The following is an 18,901-nucleotide window of genomic DNA, read 5'->3' as shown; positions in this document are numbered from 1 at the left end:
GGTTCAGCACTTTTCCCTGGGGTCTAACTACATCATCAGACCCACTGATTTCCTTTTTCCTCCAAAATGCATTCAGTTTTCTTTTTGAAGTTATTAATAATGTAGCCAAACATAAGGAATTCTTTCATCTGAGAATAGTGACAACTATTTCCTCTTAGCCCAGGACTTCTCAAACTGTAGGTTGTGATCCCGAATGGGGTCACAAAGCCTTCAGCTGGGGTCACAAGTGCCTCAAATGGCTGCATTCTTCAGGTACCAGAAGCAGCAGCATTAGTAGTGGAAGGCAGCGTGGGGCCTGTGAGCCATTACACACTCACAAGCTCTGCAGTGGCCTCAACCTCGCATGAATTTCTGTGGTAATAGGAAGCCCTGCATGAGGAGGGATTGGGCCGCTCTAGGGCCTGTGAGTTAGCACTGGCTCTCAGGCTCCTCTGCTGACTTTCATTGCTAATACTGCTGCCGCTTGCAGGTCACTGTTGGGGCATGAGGAGAGGAGGGCTAAGTGTGTATGGGCCAGTGAAGATTTCCATGCTCCCCTCCCCTCACCCACAACTGAACCTACCCAAGAGAAAAATGTTGCCCCTGTTATTGGCTTGTCTTCTCTTCTCACCAGTTTTCCTTCACCTTTGGCCAAGGGCCCAAAGCAAAATGTTGCTGCTGGCCTTGGCCCAGAGGGGATCTTTAGAGCATGGGCTGCTTGAAGGGCGGGATCAAATGCAGGAGGAGTTTGAGGGTTGAATTAGTTGGAGAGGGATTGGCTGTGGAGGTGAGAGATGGGGAATTAAAGAAAACTGACTGGCTAAAAGATAGCCAGATAAGTGACTTATCTGGCTATCTAGTGGCTGATGATTTTCTAGCTATCCGGCACTAAACGCGTTTTCAATATTGGGCCCGTCCATATTAAATTTAATCTGCCTTTTAACTGTCTACTTCCTCAGTCTTGCAAGGCCCATTTGCAGTTTGTGTTTTAACTACTTTGAATATTTTTGTGTTATCCACAAATCTAGTCACATCACTCGTTATTCTGTTTGTTTTTCCAGATCTTTAATGAATAAGTTAAACAATACTAGTCCCAGTGCTGATCTCTGGGGCACTCCACTATTTACCTTTTTCTATTGGGAAATTTAGTCCAACTCTTTGTTTACTGTCTTTTAATCATTTACCAATCAAACACTTTCTAAATATCCAATATAATGCAATGTTGTTATAGTAATTCTATTTGTTTTACTCTATGGTAAGGTTTATAGAGGTCCATATTCAGACACAGTCTGGCTGGCAAAGTTAGCCAGATAAACTTATCTGGCTAATTTTGGAGGTATATTCAATAATGAAACCTCACTATTGAATATAGCCTCCCTGCTATCTTAAAGTTAGCCGGCTAACTATAGTTTAACTTTAGGGCAACTCTTTGGCCCAACCAGACTTAGCCGGCTAAGTCATCTGGCTAACTTTGAATATTGGAGTTAGCTGGTTAACTTAGGAAGCTACTCATCTCCTCCCAGTTATGCCTCTGGAACACCATTAACTTATTAGGTGGCTAGAAATTAGCTGGATATGTGCCCAAATATTCATTTAGCCAGCTAACTTCTGAGTTAGCTGGCTAAATGCTTTTGACTATGGTCCTAAAATGTTTATTGATTAAGTCTGTTATACTATGTGGAATATTTATTAGATATAGTTTTATTCTATTTTTTATTGCAAGAGGTTAGGGCTGTTCAGCTTGGAGAAAAGATGGCTGGTGGGGGGGGGGGGGTGGATTTGATAGAGGTCAACAAAATCATGAAAGGGACTTGAAAGGGTAAATGTGAAAATGGTTATTTGCTCTTTTGGATAATACAAGGACTAGGGGGCACTCCATGAAGTTAGCAAGTAGCATATTTAAAACAAATCAGAGAATATTCATTTTTACTTGATGCACAATCAAGCTCTGGAATTCATTTCCAGAGGATGTAGTTAAGGCAAGTAGTGTAGCTGGGTTTAAAAAAGGTTTGGATAAGTTCCTGTAGGAGAATTCCATAAACTGCTATTGATCAATAAGGAATAGCCACTGCTTGTTGCCAGCATTAGTAGCATGGGATCTATTTAATGTTTGGGTACTTGTGTCTTGGATTGGCCACTGTTGGAGACAGGATACTGGGCTTGATGGACCGTTGGTCTGACCCAGTATGGCATATCTTATGTTATTATGTTTGAAGTTATTAAAGTATTTCTGTTGGCTTTGCTATACGAATTGGTTTCTATATTTGTAATTTATTTATTGATTTTATTATACTGTATGGGAAAAAAGTCTGTATTTTTTAAATTGCTGATAGGCTCTAGGATACAGCCATTAATAAGTGTAAAGAGAAATAGAATAAGTGAAAGAATGAATACTAAACACACTGCCTTTTCTTCTAAAAAAGTGACGTTATCTCCTTTCTGTTTTCCAGTTTCCATCATGGGAGTCGTCATGCGGACAGGTAAGTATCTTAACTAGAGACAGTGTTTTTAATGACTGGAACAATCATACTTTTGTGATGTGCCCTGCAAGTTTTGAGGTTAGTGTGGTTACCAGTGGTGTAGCTACGGGTGGGCCTGGGTGGGCAGTGGCCCACCCACTTTCCATTCAGGCCCACCCAAATTTCTTTGCAAGACACTGCAGCCAATAAAAGCAGGCAGCATCAGCAGGCACCCAAGGGAGAAAAAAAAATAAAATCAGCTGGTGTGTTGCGGCTCCCGGTGTCCCACAGCCCCAGTAATACTTCCCTTTACCTTCTTCCTGCCCCCGCGGGCCAATGGGAAACCTCCTATCTTCTTCCTGCCCCCGTGGGTCAATGGGAAACCTCCTATCTTCTTCCTGCCCCCATGGGCCAATGGGAAACCTCCTCCCTTCTTCCTGCCCCCGTGGGCCAATGGGAACCTCCTCCCTTCTACCTGCCCCCGTGGGCCAATCGGAAGCCTTCTTCCTGCTAGTGGAAGGAGGAAGCCTCTGATTGGCTGGTGGGGCAGGAAGAAGGGGGTCATCAGGATGGGCGGAGTGGCAGTGTTCAAGCCACGGGCTGGAAATGCAGGGCAGGGAGGTGACTGGGGTGTGTGTGAGACAGAGACTGGGCAGGGAGGTGACTGGGGTGTGTGTGAGACAGAGACTGGGCAGGGAGGGTGACTGGGGTGTGTGTGAGACAGAGACTGGGCAGGGAGGGTGTGACTGGGGTGTGTGTGAGACAGAGACTGGGCAGGGAGGTGACTGGGGTGTGTGTGTGAGAGACAGAGCTGCTGCTCCTGGTATGTGCTTTCAAGGGAAAGGAGTAGGAGAGTTGCTGGAGATGGTAAGTAAAAGTGGCATTTTAAGTTTATTTTTCTTGATTGACTGCCATTTTAATTATTGAGTATTATGTGATGTGTCTGCTGTTTTGAAATATTTTATTGATATTTGGACAATGTTTAATAATTTTTATGAGTTTTGTTAGATGTTATTCTGTTCATCAGCTGTTTTGAAACATTTATTAATATAGTTTTACAGTTATTTCTGTGTGGGGCTCTATAGAAGCTTGGCTTGTTCTGTTTTCCTAATAGGAGGTGTATTAGTGTTTAGGACCTGATTTAATATTTGTAGTGTTGCCTTTTCATAGATAGGGTTGTTATATGTTCCATAATGCAGGTGTAACTTTGTGCGGCTTAGTTTGTGTGCATTATTGCAGATCCTGGGACTGTTAGGTGCTATATTTCTCTTTCCATTTCTCCAGGTTTGCACTGCATGCAGAGTGGCTTTTTTTGGTTTTCCATTCCAGTTTCTATCTCCATATTTATAATGTGTGGTCTTTCTGTACTTTGGTGAAGGTCGGTTCTGTGTGTGTGCCTGAGGTGAGGTATTTTACTAGCATGTAGGCAATTGTATCAATCTTATTTGTGGATGCAGAGTGTATGTTTATATGATGATAGCTTAGTAAATGACAGGGCTGGATAGCCTTTTTCTCCTGTCTACCCAGTTATCCTCTCCACACTGCTAAGGATACATCCCAGCTGTCAGCCAAAGGGTGTGACCACCTTCAAGACATCTCTTTATCCAGAACAGTCTTTTTTTCTGTTCTTCCTTTGTAAAGAAATGGGGATGAATGTCAGGAGCCCCTGGACTCGATTCAGCAAATGTCAGCATCAGAGGAAGACTAAAACTAAATAGTTGAGTCATAGGAAAGGAAAAGAAATCTTCAAAGATATTTATCTGTTTTATTGATACAGATTAATAAGGCATTTGCTCAATTATGGTAAATATTTTGGTACAAATTCAATGATGAAGGAACCCTCTTTCCTATTTTCTTAAACTTATCAAACGCAGTAATTCATGACCATCATAATAGGCATCATTGTGTGGTAAAGTATACCTTTGTCACTCTGCCTTATGCTTAATCATAGGTCAGTCCATATTTTTAAGTGTTTTTGTTGCTTAATTCACCCCAGTGATATACTCCAAATTTCTAGCAATAATCTTGTGTTACATCAATTCAAGGTTACTTTTGTTGAAAATTATGAACCAAACTTATCTGGATAATACAATGTTATTACTTCTTCTTAACCACCATCGACTTTGAGCTCGATGCCCTCAAACTGTCAGCAATATGAGAATTCACTATATTGCTCTTCTATGCCCAACATTGCACAATGTTTCAGACTAGCATCAAGTCCTTCTTCAAGGGCGTAATATATTCCACAGCATGGCGTATCTTGGCGTGGCATCAAGCTCAAAGTCGATGGTGGTTAAGAAGAAGTAATAACATCGTATTATCCAGATAAGTTTGGTTCATAATTTTCAACATAAGTAACCTTGAATTGATGTAACAAGATTATTGCTAGAAATTTGGAGTATATCACTGGGGTGAATTAAGCAACAAAAACACTTAAAAATATGGACTGATCTATGATTAAGCATAAGGCAGAGTGACAAAGGTATACTTTACCACACAATGATGCCTATTATGATGGTCATGAATTACTGCGTTTGATAAGTTTAAGAAAATAGGAAAGAGGGTTCCTTCATCATTGAATTTGTAATTAGTTTGAACCTAGTTCCATCTTAAAAGTACATTGCCTTTCTGAGCTTTTTTAAAGTAGAAATATTTTGGTACAACATTCCAGAGGGTTTTAAAACATCTCACAGAATACTGTGATGTATGATGAGATATCTGTCTTTATAGTAGACTAGTATATGGTTCTTTGTAAGTTATGAGATACTGCCACTTGAGATCTCTTTAAGTATAATTGAAATGCTTTCATAACTATATATTAGGTTTAGCATTGGTAGCTGCTTGAAGTAATTGAGTTTAAAATATTAAAAGTATAACAGCTGTAGCAGATTATTTAGAAATCTATTGTCAGGTGTGTGTGTGTGTGAAAGTATTTATCAATAAGAATATGAATTCCATGGCTCAGAATTTTAGTGCCCACCCATGTTAACCTTGGGCCCAGCCAAAAATTCATTTCTGGCTACGCCACTGGTGGTTACCTCTTGGTTTGAAGACATAACATGGCATCTGTAAATAAACTCTGGCAGTGTGGGTGATTCCATTGATGGAAGCAGATCCAGCCACCGTGATCTATAACTACCCATTATTTCTGGTGTAACCTTATGGACTTGTGTATAAATATTTCACCATGTTCCTGATTCAAACTTCTCTAACTAAAAATGCAAATGAGACTGAATGTCCACTTCAAAGGGAGGCTGGACTACCTCATAATACATAACAGGATTCAGGGTAGCCACTTGGGGGTCACATTTAGGATATTCACGCTCTGTGCTGCTCTCTCTCTCTTTGCTTTAAGAACATAAGAAATTGCCATGCTGGGTCAGACCAAGGGTCCATCAAGCCCAGCATCCAGTTTCCAACAGAGGCCAAAACCAGGCTACAAGAACCTAGCAATTACCCAAACACTAAGAAGATCCCATGCTACTGATGCAATTAATAGCAGTGGCTATTCCCTAAGTAAAATTGATTAATAGCCATTAATGGACTTCTCCTCCAAGAACTTATCCAAACCTTTTTTGAACCCAGCTACACTAACTGCACTAACCACATCCTCTGGCAACAAATTCCAGAGCTTTATTGTGCGTTGAGTGAAAAAGAATTTTCTCCGATTAGTCTTAAATGGTTGCTAACTTCATGGAATGCCCCCTAGTCCTTCTATTATTCGAAAGTGTAAATAACCAAGTCACATCTACTCATTCAAGACCTCTTATGATTTTAAAGACCTCTATCATATCCCTCTTCAGCCGGTCTCTTCTCCAAGCTGAACAGCCCTAACCTCTTCAGCCTTTCCTCATAGGGGAGCTGTTCCATCCCCTTTATCATTTTGGTTGCCCTTCTCTGTACCTTCTCCATCGCAACTATATCTTTTTTGAGATGCGGCGATCAGAATTGTACACAGTATTCAAGGTGTGGTCTCACCATGGAGCGATACAGAGGCATTATGACATTTTCCGTTCTATTAACCATTCCCGTCCTAATAATTCTTAACATTCTATTTGCTTTTTTGACTGCTGCAGCACACTGAGCCGACGATTTTATAATAGAAAGACTAGGGGGCACTCCATGAAATTAGCATCTGGCACATTTAAAACTAATCGGAGAAAGTTCTTCTTCACTCAACGCACAGTTAAACTCTGGAATTTGTTGCCAGAGGACATGGGTAGTTCAGTTAGTATAGCTGTGTTTAAAAAAGGATTGGATAAGTTCTTGGAGGAGAAGTCCATTACCTGCTATTAATTAAGTTGGCTTAGAAAATAGCTACTGCTATTACTAGCAACGGTAACATGAAATAGATTTAGTTTTTGGGTACTTGCCAGGTTCTTATGGCCTGGATTGGCCACTGTTGGAGACAGGATGCTGGGCTTGATGGACCCTTGGTCTGACCCAGTATGGCATGTTCTTATGTTCATGCTTGTGTGAAGGACATTCCCAGTTTTACCAGTAAGACCACCAGTTTACCCAGGCTACCTCAAGGTCATCCAGACCCCTCTGTTTCTTCAGCCTACACTCCCCCCAGTTTATCCAGACCCTTCGCCCAGTCATTTTAGGCCTAAAAAAAGAGATTTATGCAGACTTACACCTCAAAGGCAGAAGTAAATATGTATGGTTAAAAGCCCACCATGCGCTGTGACCACCTGATTTAAAATACAGATTTATGCGCGTAAATGTTGGCCCTGGCCCAGAACGCCTCTGACAAGTCCTGACTCCTTCCCTTTTTGCACGCGTTGGATTACTCGCTCAGGTGCATTTATGCGTATAACTGGACCATTTTAAAATACACAAGTAACTTTTTTAAAATGTGCCCCTTAGAAAGCAATTAAAGGATTTCTGTTTGCTGTGGCTTTTAAGAATATGTAAGTGATTTTATACAGTATCTTAAATGATTTTATATTTTTACTGTACTGCCTTGGATTTTTAGCTGATCAGTCTTTTTATTTCAATATAACTGGAGACGTATACCTATTTATCATCTTGGGTTTTAACTGATCAGATTTCTCTTGCAGCTTTATTAGAGACAAAGGCCTTATTTATTTTTAATGTTATTTCATTCTATGTCTGTCTTATTTGTTTTATGTTTAATTTTAATGATTGCCTTATTTTTAAGCTTCTATGGACTACGGATATAGTGGGGTATAAAAGTTTTAAATAAGATAGGGTTAAGATTCCTCCCTCAGGGTTTTTTCAGGCTAGTTTAGAGCTGCCATCATATTATATGATTCTATGTTTGCACACTTACAAGGAATCACATACTCAAGATCACAGAATATATCTAAAAGTAAAAATATCCATATGTGGTTAATAAAATTAGGAAGAAAATAAAGCACAAGCATCTTAAAAAGCTAAAGAAAAATACTGTATTAATAGGTTACAATAAAAACCTGCTGAACTGAAATTTATTGCTAAAAACAATGTGGGAGCCAGAAAATGTCTTCAAATAAATTAAAGAGAATGAAAAGTCTTTGAGTAATAGAAAAATTACAAATCAGTGAAAAGAGTATTTAAGATGAATAAAAGATGATTGGAGGAATGGGGGTGGAGGTAGTTAACAGAGCCTTGGGGCATCTCTCGAGCAGTGGGGATTGAGTGGCACCTCATGGTATCTGATAAAACACTGAAGGATTATCATTGCCTTGGGGTAGCAGTCAAACGTTTAGGGGATAGCAGTATGAAGGAATGTGGCAGATTACAATATTCCTACCTCCTCCTCTCTTTCCCTCCTTGCATAGGAAATGGGGCCCAGCAAGGAGCAAGATGTAATTTAATCTTTATTTAGATCCTGAAGCTTGAGATTGTTTGCCTCCTTCCCCCTCTACTTTTAAACAGGTGCTGGCGCTCTGTACAGAGTACATCTGTCAAACAGAGTAAGGGTCCTCAGGGATCCCAGCATTGCATAATCCCATTCAAGCCAGGAAATAATGCAATCCTGGACAGCAGGAAGGTCAAGATTTTTCCCTTTGGCCTCAGAAACACATTTTTCTTTCTTTCCCAGAGCTGAGCCCTATAATGCTGCTCATCTTCTTTCACTTTATGTTCTTATAATTAGAGTTCTTTTGTTACTCATTTCTATATACATGTATTTGATAAGGTAAATTTTAAAGACTTGATCAAAACATATTACATTCCTTTAACCCTATACATATGGAAATCAAAACGTAATCTCTAGAAGGGAATGGGAAGATATGAAAGAACCAATCTGGCAGGCTCCCATTTGGTATAAGAAGATAGCATTTTCCATAGAATAAGTTGAAGGACAAGGATTCATGATATGAAGCTAGAAGTATGAAAGCTCAGAAGAAAATGTGAGAAATACATCATTATGGAGAGAGCTGTCAATGTGTAAAACTGGCTAGCTAGATATGTAGTACAAACCAAAAAAGTTTCAGGATTCAAGCATGCATGGGATTGACTCAGAGGGAAGGTGTAAGGGCAAGGGAGGGAGATGAACTGCAGATCTTATTGCAAATAAAGATAATATACTTAAATTATTTTAGTGGACAATACATTGAAGTCCTTGGTTCAGTGTGCGGCTGCAGTCCAAAAAGCAAACAATGTTAGGAATAATTAGGAAAGGAATGGTTAATAAAACGGAAAATGTCATAATACTTCTGAATCTCTCTATGCTGAGATCGCACCTTGAGTACTGTGTGTATTTCTTGTCGCTGAATTCTTGTCTCTTTACCTTTTCTGGTTGCACCAGAAAAGGTAAAGAGAAGGGCAGGTAAAATGATAAATGGGATGGAACGGCCTCCCTATGAGGAAAGGCCAAATAGGTTAGGGCTGTTCAGCTTGGAGAAGAGATAGCCAAGTGGAGTATGATAGAGGTCTAAAATCATGAGAGGTCTTAAACTGGTAAATGTGGATTAGTTATTTACTCTTTCAGATAATACAAGGAATTCAACCACGATGAAACTCTCCAACAACTCTCCACCAGCACTCCCGACTTGTCTTCTTCTAGGAGGCCGGTGAGATAGGGACAAAGGAATTCTTTCTTTTTCCAAGGAAGTATTATCCTCCGCTCCCTCATTCCTGTCAACACCATCAGGGCTCCCACGGCCGTCCTAGGCAGCAGAGAGCCCCCAAACCCCAGTCGGTGCCTCAGTCAACTCCAGGGATGGGGTTTTGACTGGGTCATAGGGAGCATAGGCCACGCGCTAATACCTTGGATGTTGCACTCTAGTTGGGGGCAAGCAGCTGTTCTTTGTGAGCCACTGCCCCAGCATAACCATGGACCAGTGGGTTCTTTCCATTGCCGTCGAGAGTACCAATTGAACTTATTGCGTGTTCCGCTAAATTGCCTTCTGTGCCAATTTTGGAGGGTGGTAGCACATCAGGAGGTACTACTAATGGAGCTCTCCTCTCTCTTAACGGCCAGGGTGGTCAAGCCTGTACCTTAAGGCCAAAGAGGGTGGAGATTCTATTCCAAGTACTTCCTGATTCCAAAGAAACATAGAAACATAGAAATGACGGCAGAAGAAGACCAAACGGCCCATCTAGTCTGCCCAGCAAGCTATGCACTTTATCCATTTTTTCCCCTTTTTTTTTTCTCTCCCACCTGTTACTATTGGCTTCCAGTACCCTCCGGCCCTAATTCCCCTCCACCCCACCACCAATTTAAAGAGCAGCGCTGTATCTGAATCCAAGTGAACGTCCAGCTCAATTAGGGGTAGCAACTGCTGTACAAGCAGGCCACACCCTTACCCCATACTCTTATCCACCCCTGTTTTTATTTTTTGTTTTTTTTTTGGAGATAGCAGCCCTCCATCCTTCCGCTCCGTGAAGGTGGAACACCAACTGCTGGCCACTGGCATCCCGCTCCGTGAATGCCTCTGTGGCTACTGCCGCTCTGTGCAGTGTTTGAATGCCTCTGTGGCTACTGCCGCTCCGTGCAGTGTTTGAATGCCTCCTCTTTATTCACGCCCTCTAGACTTGATGGATCCACAGTGTTTATCCCATGCCCCTTTGAAGTCGTTCACAGTTTTAGACTTTACCACTTCCTCCGGAAGGGCATTCCAGGCATCCCCCACCCTTTCCGTGAAGAAATACTTCCTGACATTGGTTCTTAGTCTTCCTCCCTGGAGCCTCAGCTCGTGACCTCTGGTTCTGCTTATTTTTTTCTGACGGAAAAGGTTTGTTGTTGTCTTTGGATCATTAAAGTTTTTCAAGTATCTGAAAGTCTGAATCATATCACCCCTGCTCCTCCTTTCCTCCAGAGAAAGGTTAGCTCCAGCAGCTTGGTTTAACCAGGGTGGAGCCAAACTGCTGGCGCTAACCTTAAAAAGGAGATAGAGCAGCTTTTAAACCAGAACAAAGTGGAAAGCAGACAGTCACTCAGCAGCGCATGGTTTGGAGGGAGGTATCTTCAAAGGATACTTATGATGCATTAGAATTAGGGCATCCCAACAGTGAGGTTCCAATAATAAGAAAAGTATTCCAAGTGCCTGTAATTACAAACTCACCTGAGCTAAAAGATTCCAATTTATCCCTATCAATTATAAAGCAGAATGAAAATACAAACAAAAAACACACTTTGAAATGTTTGTATGCTAATGCCAGGAGTCTAAGAAATAAGATGGGAGAATTAGAATGTATAGCAGTGACTTAATTGGCATCTCAGAGATGTGGTGGAAGGAGGATAACCAATGGGACAGTGCTATACCGGGGTACAAATTATATCACAATGATAGAGAGGAGCATCTGGGAGTTGGGGTGGCGCTTTATGTCTGGAATGGCATAGAGTACAACAGGATAAAGCTCTTGCATGAAACTAAATGCACAATTGAATCTTTATGGGTAGAAATCCCTTGTGTTTTGGTGAAAAGAATAGTTATAGGAGTTTACTACCGTCCACCTGGCCAAGATGGTAAGTCGGACAGTGAAAGAAAAATTACGGAAGATAGCCAAATTGGTAATGCAGTAATAATGGGAGATTTCAATTACCCCAATATTGACCGAGTAAATGTAACATCAGGACATGCTAGAGAGATAAAGTTCCTAGATGGAATAAATGACAGCTTTATGGAGCAATTGGTTCTGGAACCAACAAGAGAGGGAGCAATTTTAGATCTAATTCTTAGTGGAGCACAGGATTTGGTGAGAGAGGTAACAGTGGTGGGGCTGCTTGGTAATAGTGATCATAATATAATCAAATTTGAATTAATGACAGGAAGGAGGAAAGTAGGTAAATCAATGGCTCTAGTGCTAAACTTTCAAAAGGGAAACTTTGATAAAATGAGAAAAATTGTTAGAAAAAAACTGAAAGGAGCAGCTACAAAAGTAAAAAGTGTGCAAGAGGCGTGGTCATTGTTAAAAAAAAAATACCATCCTAGAAGCACAGTCCAGATGTATTCCACACATTAAGAAAAGTGGAAGGAAGGCAAAATGATTACCGGCATGGTTAAAAGGTGAGGTGAAAGAGGCTATTTTAGCCAAAAGATCTTCATTCAAAAATTGGAAGAAGGATCCAACAGAAGAAAATATGATAAAGCATAAGCGCTGTCAAGTTAAATGTAAGACATTGATAAGACAGGCTAAGAGAGAATTTGAAACGAAATCGGCCATAGAGGCAAAAATTCACAGTGAAAACGTTTAAAAATATATCTGGAGCAGAAATCCTATGAGGGAGTCAGTTGGATCATTAGATGATCGAGGGGTTAAAGGGGTACTTAGAGAAGGTAAGACCATCAGGGAAAGATTAAATGATTTCTTTGCTTTGGTGTTTACTGAAGAGGTTGGGAAGATACCCGTTCTGGAGAAGAATTTCATGGGTAATGATTCAGATGAACTGAACCTGGAAGATGTGGTAGGCCTGACTGACAAACTGAAGAGTAGTAAATTACCTGGTCCGGATGGTATACACCCCAGGGATCTGAAAGGACTAAAAAATGAAATTTCAGACCTATTAGTAAAAATTTGTAACCTTATACCTGAAGACTGGAGGTTGGCTAATGTAACCCCAATATTTAAAAAGGGCTCCAGGGGGCGATCCAGGAAACTACAGATCAGTTAGCCTGACTTCAGTGCCAGGAAAAATAGTGGAAATTGTTCTAAAGATCAAATTCACAGAACATATAGAAAGACATGATTTAATGGAACAAAGTCAGCATGGCTTTACCCAAGGCAAGTCTTGCCTCACAAATCTGCTTCACTTTTTTAAAGGGGTTAATAAACAAGTAGATATAGGTGAACTGGTGGATGGTAGTGTATTTGGATTTTCAGAAGGCATTTGACAAAGTTCCTCATGAGAGGCTTCTAAGAAAGGTAAAAGTCATGGGATAGGTGGCAATGTCCTTTCGTGGATTATAAACTGGTTAAAAGACAGGAAACAGAGAGTAGGATTAAATGGACAATTTTCTCAGTGGAAAAGGGTATACAGTGTAGTGCCTCAAGGATCTGTACTAGGACCCGTGAATTTCAATATATTTATAAATGATCTGGAAAGGAATATGTTCTTACTTAATGGTTGTGGATAAGGACCTTTTGGTTCACCAAGGGCTTGATTTACTAAGTGTACCCCCCCCTAGACACAGATTAGGGAAAAAAGCCTTAGTATATCAAGCCCCATCTGCCCAGATGTCCCCATATATTGTGTCAACAAAGACCCTACTTGATCCCTGGTCATCTCCCTGCTTTCCTGATACAACTTTTGTATGTCTCTCCGAAGCATGTTTGCATTCAAATGGAATTGCCTAACAGATGTAAGGGCAAGGGGACAGTGATGACTAGAGACTTAGTAGGGTTTATGTTTCATTGTACATAGACATTTGGACAGATTTGGTGGGTCAAGAGGTCCTTATCTGTAAACTACTGTGTTTATTACTATGTGTGATATTTCAATTAGATCTGCATTCAGTCTTAAATTATAGAATATTTATGATTCTAATCATCTGATGTGTAATAAATGTGTTGTACTTAGAATGAATTTGTGTGGCTGTGATTATAATTTCTCACCTGCATTGCTAATTTCCCCTTCCTTTCCCTTCTCCTTATGCTTTGCTGCTTTTTATGTTGATAACTCTGAAAGAAACACAGTGTCCCCATATTTTCTTCCTTGTTTTTTTTTGTACTGTATTATTTCAAAGCTAGTCAGTTTGCCATCATTTCCTGAAAAATAGAAATAAAGGTTAACAAGTAAAAATATATATCTGGTGATTTTTTTTTATTGGACTGACAATACATTTCTTGACCAGCTTTCAAAAACTAATACTCTCTTCTTGAGGTCAGACTTAAAATTAGCAAAAGGTGATATTACTGGGAAATATAGGGCTGGATTTTAATACTTACGCGCGGCCGTAGATTTGGGCATGCAACCCTGCACTCACAAATCTATGCCCGATTTTATAACATGCGCGTGCATATTATAAAATCCGGGGTCAGCGCACGCAAAGGGGCGAACACTTGTGCACCTTGCGTGCCGTGCCCTAGGGGAGCCCTGATGGCTTTCCCTGTTCCCTCTGAGGCCGCTTCGAAATCGGAGTGGCCTCGGAGGGAACTTTCCTTGTACCCCCCACCTTCCCCTCCCATCCCCTACCTAACCTGCCCCCCAGCCTTACCTAACCCCCCCCCCCCCCGACCTTTATTTTTTAAGTTGAGCCTGCCTCTGGGCAGGCGTAGGTTGCGCACGCCGGCCAAGAGGCCCTATGGTGGCCTCTGGCCACGCTCCCGCCCAGGACCACCCACGCCCCACCCCTTTTTTCAAGCCCTGTGACATATGCGCGTCCCGGGACTTGAGTGCGTCGCCGGGCCTATGTAAAATAGGCTCGGCACGCGTAATCCCCCTGCGCACGTAAATCCAGCTGGATTTACGCATGTAGGACTTTTAAAATCTGCCCCATAGAGTACCTAGTAATGCCCTTTGGACTCTGCAACGCCCCGGCCGTCTTCCAGAATCTCATGAATGAGGTCCTACGCGACATGCTCCACTCTCATGTTATTGTCTATCTTGATGACGTGCTCATTTTCTCCAGGGATCTGGAGACTCACCGCCACCATGTCACACAAGTTCTGCAAGCCCTCCGAGAAAATCTTCTCTATGCCAAGCTCGAAAAATGCGTCTTTGAAGCTGAGGCCCTGCCCTTCTTGGGGTACATCATTTCTTCCACAGGCTTCCGGATGGACCCCGAAAAAGTCTCAGCCATAACTAGATGGCCCCAACCCCGAGGTCTCAAGGCTCTCCAAAGATTCCTCGGGTTCGCTAACTTTTATAGACATTTTATTCCACGATATTCGCATCGGGTCGCTCCCCTTACCACCCTGACCCGCAAGGGAGCTGACACCAAGAACTGGTCTGATGCTGCGGTCGCAGCCTTCACCGACCTGAAGGAGGCATTCCTCACGGACACCTGTCTCCACCATCTGGATCCGGCAAGACCCTTCATCGTCCAGGTCGATGCCTCCAGCATAGCCGTCGGGGCAGTCCTCAGTCAACACTCCGATTCTGGACAGTTATTGCCCTGCTCCTACTTCTCCAGGAATTTTTCCCCTGCCAAGGCGAATTACTCCATCGGTGATAAGGAGTTGTTGGCAATCAAGCTCACGTTTGAAGAATGGAGACAATGGCTCGAGGGCGCAAGACACACCACTACCGTATATACGGACCACAAAAACTTAGAGTTTTTGTCCCAGGCCCAATGGTTAAACCCTCGCCAAGCCCGGTGGGCCCTGTTCTTTAGCCGCTTTGATTTTATCCTACAATACAGACCGGCGGCCAAGAATCTCCGAGCTGATGCTCTCTCATGGACCTCCCTATCCGAAGAAGACCAAGAGCCTCCACAGTACATTCTAGACCCTAGTAAGGTTCGTCTATCCGCCCTGACGGTCCTCTCCCAAGATAGGACCGTGGTTCCCCGACGAGACCGTCTAAAGACATTGCGCTGGGCCCATGATTCCCTTACTGGAGGGCACGCAGGACGAGAGAGAACTTTGGAGCTCCTTAATCGCTACTACTGGTGGCCCAACATTCGTCAAGATGTTCGCGTCTATGTAAGTTCTTGCCCCACCTGTGCTCGACAAAAGCCCAGTTTAGGACCTCCGTGTGGTCTTCTACAGCCCCTGCCAGTTCCCACAGAGCCCTGGACCCATCTCACTACAGACTTTATGGTTGGCTTGCCTCTGTCCCGCGGTCAGACGGTTATCTGGGTCACCGTCGACCGTTTCTCTAAGATGGTGCATCTTGTTCCTTTGCCTAAGTTACCCTCTGCACCCGAACTGGCTCTACTCTTCGCCCAGCATATATTCCGGCTGCACGGTCTCCCGCAAGACATAGTTTCCGACCGTGGGCCACATTTCGTCGCACGTTACTGGAGGGCTCTTTGTAAATGCTTCAAGGTACAGCTCAGCTTTTCTACGGCTTTCCACCCGCAAAGTAATGGGCAGTCCGAAAGGATGAATCGGTCTCTGAAAGCCTACCTTCGAGCCTTCACCAATGAGAGGCAAGACAACTGGTCTGAACTGCTGCCCTGGGCCGAGTTTGCCTATAACAACCAAGCTCATGCCGCCACCGGCCTCTCACCTTTCCACCTTTCCTGAGACCTCCGCTTCCCATCGCTACGCCCAGTGCCTCTCCAGCCGCCCAGTTAACAGCTCAACAACTACAGACCCTGTGGCGAAAAACCCAGAACAAATTGATCCGCTCAGCCTCGTCCGCCAAAAAGACGGCTGATCGCCACCGACGACCGGCTCCCACCTATCAGCCAGGAGACCGGGTTTGGCTCAGCACTAAAAACATTCGTCTCCACCTCCCCTCACGGAGATTTGCTCCCAGGTTCTGTGGGCCATTCAGAATCATCGAGAGAGTGGGCTCGGTCTCGTATCAGCTAAGGTTGCCGTCCTCTCTCTGGGTCCACAATGTTTTCCACGTATCCCTGCTGAAACCCGTAGTCCTTTCTCGCTACCACCGAAGACCTCCGGATCCATCTCCCACTTCCATCGATGATGACCCCACTTACCAGGTACGCGAGGTCCTAGATGTTCGATTCTACAACCGAAGGTGGGAGTATCTTCTCGCCTGGGAAGGTTGCGGCGACGAAGACAACACCTGGGAGCCCAGCCGTAACATCCTGGACAAATCCCTATTGCAACAGTTCCACCGTGACCACCCAGAGAAACCCGGTCCTCTCAAGAGGGGCCGTAAAGGGGGGGGTACTGTTGCAGTCCCGACCGCTTCCCTTCTGTTAGGGCTCAGGCCCGCCTACCTCCGCTGCAGTAATCCCCGCATTCCGCCCGCTCCGGACCCCGGAGACTTCTCGCACTCCACGTGGCGGCCGCCATTACGGGCCTGCTTCACTCCGGTCTCGCGCACCCAGCTCCCGGAAGCTCGGCCCCGCCCTCGCGGCTGACGTCACGCCAGATTCCCGATATAACCGGCGTTCAGACTCTCTCTCAACGCCTTGCAACGAGGTTCACAACTTCTTAGTTGCTTCCAGTTGCGTTCCTGCTGATCTCCACGTTGTCTGCTTCTGACTCCGCTTCAGCCTGCTGCCTGCCTCTGACTCCGGTTTGCTTCTGACTCCGCTTCAGCCTGCTGCCTGCCTCTGACTCCGGTTTGCTTCTGACTCCGCTTCAGCCTGCTGCCTGCCTCTGACTCCGGTTTGCTTCTGACTCCGCTTCAGCCTGCTGCCTGCCTCTGACTCCGGTTTGCTTCTGACTCCGCTTCAGCCTGCTGCCTGCCTCTGACTCCGGTTTGCTTCTGACTCCGCTTCAGCCTGCTGCCTGCCTATGACTCCGGTTTGGTCCTGACTCCGCTTCAGCCTGCAGCCTGCCTCTGACTCCAGTTTGGTCCTGACTCCGCTTCAGCCTGCAGCCTGCCTCTGACTCCGGTTTGCTACTGACTCCGCAGCTGCCCGCAGCCCTGCCTTCCGGGTACCTTGGACTTCCTTTTCACTCTGCCCGCTCCGGTCCCGGCCTACGCCTCACCACAGCCTTCTGGACATTGTGCAAACCGCTCCCAGTCCCAAAGACCCGGGACCTTACGGGCTCCTCCCGGGGGGTCCTTGGTTCCTGGGTGAACCCTCCTAGCTTGTGGCTCTGCCTCCCGACCTACCCTGTCTCCCTAGGTAGGCCGGCCCAAGGGTCCACTATCCTCTCCAGCAGCATCAAACTGCAACATTGCTGTAGGGTGCTGGGCTTTTTTTTTGATGGGTGTGAGACAAGAGATTGAATGATGTGGAGGCAAAGGGAGGGAGGGCAGCAAAAACGCTAGCACCGGTCCTGATTCTGCCAGGTATTTGTGACTTGCTTTGGCCCCTGCTGGGTACAGGATAGTGGGTTTGATGAATCCTTAGTCTGACTCAGTATGGCGATTCTTATGTTCTTATTCTGCAGCTTGAATCATTCCTATATCAAACAAATAACTTCTACGGTGCTGCTGGAGCCCGAGCCAAAACTCATCAAAGCATGCAAGTTCTGCAGTCTGAGCCATTCCTAAACCCACCAGAAAAAAAAAATAGGTTTCCTAGCATATATATATATATATATATATATATATATATATATATACACACACATACACACAAAGAATTCTGGCAGGCTGGGGTCACTGTAAGAATATATTTATTTATTTATTTGTATTTTTCTATACCGGCATTCACGGAGTTCGTATCATGTCGGTTTACATAAAACAAGGGGTGAGAAATACATTATAACGTAAATAACTAATAACATAAGAGTATACATTAAAAAGTAAAACAAGTGCATGGAAGAAAAAGTTACAATAAAACGGGGGTCGTTCTAACTGGGATTAGAGTTAGAGGAAAGATAAAAAGTTTAACAAGAAGTAAAACATTGTAATGCTTGGTAGATAGTGACTGTTTCAGTTTAATAGGAAATGCTCAGTAATTCTGCATTTGATGGTAGTGAATCTTTAAGGGTCCGGAAATATTGTGGCGATGATCTTTAAGGGTCCGGAAATATTGTGGCGATGATGGTGCCCCTGGTGGCCAGTCCTCAGCGGTGACTTCGGGCTTGGGGCTAATTATCAAGGACTGCTTCCACAAAGTCCTTTATAGCAGATCCCTCCCTGAAGTTTCTCCAGCGAGACAGTAGAGGATAACCATAAGGCAAGGAGGCTATGGGTCAGCACCACTTGTAAGGGAAGGCTCTCTTACAACTAGGCCCCTGAGACCAAACTTCCCTCATTCTCCACTAGAGTAAGGGTTCTCCCTGGCAGCCCTTTAAACAACATATTACATTCAGGCAGAAGCTTCTTATGTATTGAAGTTTATTAATTAAACCAAACTCCACAGAAAGGAAAAACACTCAACATAAACAGTATTACCAGACCTGCATTACCAAGCAGTAACTGGGAGCTTGCGGGTTTGACACCCTTTAAGCCCTGATGCACTAATCCCCAAAACATCAAGCTTCTCACTCTGAGTTTCTAGTATACGTTCCCCTGCACCACATGTGGC

At 43.8% G+C, this 18,901-nt stretch overlaps 1 protein-coding gene across 1 annotated transcript in view; it reads left to right on the top strand.

Moving 5' to 3' along the window:
- The window catches only part of LOC115099917 (deleted in malignant brain tumors 1 protein-like), a 555,639-nt gene that overhangs the window by 89,064 nt on the left and 447,674 nt on the right, over positions 1–18,901 (top strand). The window contains exon 2 of the mRNA XM_029617926.1: positions 2,430–2,459. Within this exon, the coding sequence (XP_029473786.1) occupies positions 2,430–2,459 (30 nt within the window). The remainder of the gene's footprint in view (positions 1–2,429; positions 2,460–18,901) is intronic.

Source organism: Rhinatrema bivittatum, chromosome 10, assembly GCF_901001135.1.
Source record: "Rhinatrema bivittatum chromosome 10, aRhiBiv1.1, whole genome shotgun sequence".
Classification (NCBI taxonomy): domain Eukaryota; kingdom Metazoa; phylum Chordata; class Amphibia; order Gymnophiona; family Rhinatrematidae; genus Rhinatrema; species Rhinatrema bivittatum.
This window is presented reverse-complemented; position numbering and strand designations above follow the sequence as displayed.